Source organism: Geospiza fortis, unplaced genomic scaffold (assembly GCF_000277835.1).
Source record: "Geospiza fortis unplaced genomic scaffold, GeoFor_1.0 scaffold98, whole genome shotgun sequence".
Lineage (NCBI taxonomy): Eukaryota > Metazoa > Chordata > Aves > Passeriformes > Thraupidae > Geospiza > Geospiza fortis.
Genome location: NW_005054306.1, coordinates 2,773,854 through 2,779,853, shown reverse-complemented (window position 1 = coordinate 2,779,853; position 6,000 = coordinate 2,773,854). Strand labels below are relative to the sequence as shown.

The 6,000-nt window shown below is 38.3% G+C and overlaps 1 protein-coding gene across 1 annotated transcript in view; it reads left to right on the top strand.

Annotated features, from left to right (window-relative positions):
- The first annotated feature begins 2,929 nt into the window (after window positions 1–2,929).
- Window positions 2,930–6,000, top strand: part of SEC63 (SEC63 homolog, protein translocation regulator) — a 39,938-nt gene continuing 36,867 nt past the window's right edge. The window contains exons 1-2 of the mRNA XM_014312065.2: window positions 2,930–3,094; window positions 3,877–3,991. Of these exons, the coding sequence (XP_014167540.2) occupies window positions 2,937–3,094; window positions 3,877–3,991 (273 nt within the window). The 5' untranslated portion in view covers window positions 2,930–2,936. The remainder of the gene's footprint in view (window positions 3,095–3,876; window positions 3,992–6,000) is intronic.

Genomic DNA, 6,000 nt, shown 5'->3' with positions numbered 1-6,000 from the left:
TATATATATATATACACACACACACACCCCCATGTTACTGTGGAAAGTATATAGGATGCTACTCAAGTGTACAGTTTAGAGGATTAAAACTGTGGAACTCTGAGTAAAATCCAGGAAACCTGGAAACCCTGGAGTGTTTTGACTGAGCCTGTTGCCCTCAGTTTTAACTGAACAGGTGTAATGCTTAGAGCTGTGGTGTCCCTGTGCTGTAACCTTTACTCAAGACTTGCATGCTGTGTGTATTACTTGCACCTCTTGATACTTTCCACAGGTACAAGTTTTCCATTCAGGTGTAGAGAGAGGATGACACACTACAAATCAGTTTTGTGAAAGTCTGGCTTTAAAGTGATCTTGGCATTTCCTAGGGCTGCAGGATTGTGTTGCTCTGTGTTTCTTGCTGAAAGAAGTCATTTTCTTTCAAAACCATTCTCCTTTGGATGAATTGTCTGCAACTGGTGGGCAGAATATTTCATATGCACCTCCTCCTATTTCTTTTTCTGACAGAAAATATGCTGGAACTGTATTCTGGACTATGTGAGTTTGCTTTTTGTAATAGCCTGAAGGTAGAAAGAAAACAGGAGGCTAGGATGTATTTCTGTCCTCTCCAGCAGTTTGAGGTAGAATAATGGAAAACTGGTGGCTTCCATTGATTCTGGATTTTAGCTTTTTGCTTGCTTTTGGCTGTCATAAAAATTGACTGATACTTTAAAACTTTTATATGCTTTAGATATAAATACTGATGCCAGTAGTCTTATTTGTGGTATTTTTTTCCTAAAACTGACCTTTGTTTGTTGCAGCTGAAACAAGATTCTGGGGATTAAAACTTCTCAGTATAATTGCAGCTGTACGGAAAGAGTTCCGTTCCCTCTTCTAGTATTGCCTGTGTCCAATAACAATAAATGTGCAATCTTCTCTTTTTTCTCAGAAGGATGAAAAAGAATCTCCCCTTAGGTTTTTTTTTGTTTTGTTTTGTCATTCTTTTTAAGCACTTTTTGGAACCTCCAGAACCTGAAACAACAATAATAGGTTTAGGTAGGGATCAATTGTCAGATGTTCCTGAGGATTGGGTGTATCCTTCTGTTTCTTTGGAAGCAGGTATGTGAGATAGGTGAACTTCAAAACCAAACTTAAGCCAGGCATGGCTGAATTGTAAACACGGGTTGAATATAATATCTGAAAATTGGAAATCCAACCTGTAATTAGCTTTCTTCTGTGTCTGTATGTCCTGTGTCCTCACCCATTGTGTGATTAGTAAATCAGAGCAGAGGTTATGACAGATACGAGAAATTTTTGCCGCACGAGGATGGTCAAACTGTGGAATAGGTTGTTCAGAGGCACAGTGAGCTCTGTCTTTGAAGCCACTCCAAAGGCCTACAGCCAGACCTCGAGCAGCTGCTTTTTTGACTCTCCTTTGAGCAGCAGGGTTTGATTAGGTGATCTCCTGAGGCCTTTCCCACCCTTTCCAACCCGTTAGGTTCTGTTTTACCCAAGAACTGTGTGGTCTGCATTACCGGTGCAGAAGAAGCAGATGCCTCGGGCTTAAAGAACTGGAGTTTCAAGAGGTTTGCATAAGTTCTGATCAAGTCAAGTCTGTTTGCTTAAACACTCTCTACTTGTACCTGTTTTGATGTCCAGAATACAAAAGAAGCGACTGCAGCAGTCAACAAGGGAAGACCAACCTATGTTATCTACCTAAACTTCTGTAAGGCCTCTGACAAAGCCATTAAAGAGATGGCACTCAGGTTTTCTTCGGTATCAGTACTAGTTATATTTCTTGAATTGAAAGTATGTTAAGATGTAGTTTTGGCTGGACATTCACATACATTTTTAAGTTAGTACAGTATGCACTTGTGAGAACCCTTGTGAGTAAGAATTGTGTTGGGGAAAATCTGCTTGTGAATCTCAGGAACTTTGTGTGCATTAAGAACAGTGTGGAGGGAAATAAAGCAGGCATGGGACGCTTTCCCAGATTATTTACAGGAATGAAGTGGCAGTCTACATCCTCTTGTGAGAGGGGTGCTTTAACAGTACCTTGATGCATGGGGTAGTGTTAGTGAGATTAACTCAAAAGCCCCATGGGTGCATTATGCCTAGGCTTTCCAAGGCTGTTTAATACCTATTCCTAAAACTGTAGGAGAGATTTGCTATTGTGAAGGGTTTTACCCATTGAACGAGAAGTGGTTTTGAATGGAGGAAAAGCATTTCCTCCCACCCCACACACACTTGTCTCCCTGTAATCCCATGTCAAAGGATGTTGTGTGAAGTACTCTTACACTGTGATGGGAAGCCATGATCTGGACTGAGAAGAAATGAGAGAACTCTACTTGTGTGCTATTAAAACTCTGAACCTTTTTCCCTGACAGAATACGGATTCCAGAGCTAAGATCCAGAGAAAGTATAATTCATATTTCACTGCAGAGCTTTACCTTAAGGAATGTGTAAGGTGTTCACTGCAGTGTGGTCAGGGTCTGCAGGATATTGCAGGGCGGTGGCATGGTAAATTCACTTGTGTAAAAAGGAAGCTCCTTTTGTCAGACAAAGGCAAAGCAAAAAAGATCTCATTTATCCACAACTTGCTGTTGTTCCTGCTATAGTCTTTATTTGTGTACAAACACCAGTTTGCCTGTCGGTTGCATTCTGTTTGTTTTTCCTGCATGCCATAGCTGACATACTGAAAAGGGAAACTTTTGGAATTGAGTGGCAGAAGCAAAGTTTACAGGTGCATGGTAGGCAAAGGTTGAGTTCACACGTGATGGTTACTGTGTGGCATATAGGAAATAGAATGGATTTATTTTAGGTGGAGAGAGTAATCTGACCAACTTCATGCGTGTACAACATCACTTAAATGGATAGAAAGCATTCTTTGCTCTGGTAATGCTGGACCTTATGTTAGTCCTCCAACTGACCTTGTACTGCCTGTTCAGGGTGAGGTGGGCATGTTTGCTGTTCTGTGTGCTGCCAGCTTGGTTAATCACAATCTCTCTATTTTGATAGAACAAATTCGATTAAAGAATATAAGGAACGTGTATGGAAGATGTTTGTGGTACCGCTTGCGACTGCTCAAGCCACAGCAGAACATAATTCCTACAGTGAAGTACGTACATTTCATTTGCATGGCTTCCCATTAAAGCAATTCTTATAGAAATACACTGGTTTGTAATCAAAGCAGGGATTAGTTACTTCTACATCACTAAAGAGACATTTGCAATCTGCAGTATTTGAATAATTAATAGGTAATCATTATTGCCTAATAGGGCTTGAAATCTAGATGCATACCGTTTGTCCTTTATAAAATACCTGAGGAATGAGACCAGTGAGCCTCAGCTGTAGAAAAAAGTAAACAATGCTTTTATTTGTTCAAAAAAATTATTCTCCCTCACTGAAATTAGTAGTGCTAGTGCAATCTTTTGATTTAAATATTTAGTATGTGAACATATATACTCAAATATAAAAGAATAATAACTTTGTAAGTTTGAAGCTGAGCCCTTTATCAGTTCCTTGTTACACCTATCCTCAAAATGTTTAGCTGTCTGTTATGCACCTGTGTCAGCTTTTTGTGTTTTGGTTTGTTTTCCTTTTAACACATTGTCTAGGATCTAGTTAAAATCATCCTTTAAAAATTGGAAATAATAGTGCATACCTGCTGAGGAGAGACAGTTAAAAAATGGAGGCTTTGTGGTAGTGGATTGTCCTTGTTAAAAGCTAGGAGAAAAAGTGGTATTAAAACTGAAATACTAATACCTGCTTTAGTGTTTCTTGCTGTTTTAATACTATACTATTTCTTGAAGAGTGATATAAGATGGCTTTCAATGTTATTAGAATGGTGCTAGAGCTAGTGGATTTGTGTATTTAGAAAATTCTTTTTCTTCCAAACAGGAAAATAGTCCTCCTTGCTGGCTGGGCATTATTTTTGTTCCTTGCATACAAAGTTTCCAAAACAGACAGAGAGTATCAAGAATACAACCCTTATGAAGTGTTACATTTGGATCCTGTAAGTAATAACATCTTTCACTAGTCTGTACTACTGTAACTGTATTTGCTGTGTGTAGATGTTAATCTTGGACTTATTTTTTCAAACAAAGTAAGTTTAGTGAATCTGTCTAGTGTTTTTGTTCTTTTTTGGCATGTAAAAGTTACTGCTGCATGTTATAAAGTCAGTTGTTATGTGTCTTTTGCCCATATCTGTACCAATTTATAACTTTTATATCTAGTGCCTTCAAAATGTAGTGAGGTGGGTGTTTGAAAATCCTATTCTGATGTTGTTTTCCTCTCTGTGTACAGGAAAATAGCAAAGAAAACCCTGTTTTGTGTGCCCTGTGTAAATCTTCTGAATAGGAACTTCTAGGGATGCTAAAGTAACTGTATAAACAAGAATGTGAATTCATTTGATTTACAGTTCCTGGACGGAGCAATATTTACAAATAAGAGGTTTCACTGAAGGGTGTTGGTGATGCACATTTTGATGTAGTGCAGGCTACCTTGAATTTTGGTTGTATCTGTGGATGCAAACAACAAATTCTGAACAGCCAATAGGTTTATTGAACTGGGATAAAAAAAAGATATAGTGCCTATCTAGAAAATAGATGCAGTGCTTTGTTTCATACTGAAGGACTGATTCAAAATGGATGCAAAAAATTACATATCTCAAGGATAGACTTTCTGAACATCTTTTAAACTCTTCATCTTAACCACAATACCTTGAGCAGATTGTTTGCTTAGGTTAATTATTTCCTGATCCAAGGCTCCTCTTTTGAATAACAGTAGAGTCATCTTTCCAGTTCTGGAGTCTGAGGTCTGTTTCACTCTCAAGTCTGAAAAAATACACTGTGGATCCAGCTCAGCACAAGAACATTAATAAGCTTTGAATGTACCTGTTTTGACTAAATGTGATGTATGTTGTTAATGTGAGAGCTTAATCTGTGTGTGAACTTTAGCAAATACATTTCTTGCCTTTAAATGATGTTGACTTGTCAGCAGAGAAAAGCAGCACCTTGTGCTAAGGAAGCCATTTATAGCAGGTGAGAAGTCTGTAGCCTATTTCTAGCTAGACAGGTAGAACACCTGCCTGTCATGTCTGGAGCCAAGTTACTGCAATTCAGCCACTGCTCAACTCACTGCTGCTGACTTGAATTCTCTCACTGATGCACAGGAAGGAGCAATACAAGTTTTTACTATTAAATGGTGTCTGTTGGACCCATGCAGTTTAAATGTTCTTATAACTGGGTTAACTTTGATTAAACAAATCAGGCTTGGGATTAGGTCATCTGAGTATTTTCCTTTGTTATCCTTCTGAAATTTCTACAAGTAACAACCCAGGGGGGAAAGAAAGGAATGCATGTAGTGAATTATAGCTTTGTGTTTATTGATAAAAACTTGTACACGTGCTCAAGACATGTGCAACTTACCCAGGCAAAAAAAAATAATTCTGGAATGCCTTAAGAACTGAGGGATGGAGCATGTTCTCATAAGGACAAGCTGAGTGAGAGCCAGAGATTTTAAGAGGAGGATGAAAAGATGGTTGTGAAGATAGATGGTTGAAGTAGGGCTCAAGAAGAGTTCAAAATCTGAGCCTGTTTCTTGCTATCAAGTAATTTGTATTAAATCTCTTCAAAGATTTTCAGTTCGGACTACATGAAAAATGAACAGATTTCTTCTGTTACCATTCAAGTGGAGCCTTGAGAGTTGTAGCTGGTCCTGCTGATGAAGTGATACAGATGCTGAAGTGTAGTTAGATAATGGAACTGTTATTGTTATTAAAAAAACCCCTAAAACACCACAACCCCCTCCCCCTAAACTTAAAAAAAATTAAAATGGTTGCAGATGCAAGCGCTTCAAAGTTTTGATGCACAATAATTCACTTCTTTGCATTCATACTCTAGTCAAGATTATTTTTTATGTTAGCATATCAATTTATAACAAGAGGCTTTTATTTCCCGAGAACTACAGCACCAACAAAGTCCAGATAATGTACTTCCACCAAATTTTATATGCAGTATCAGC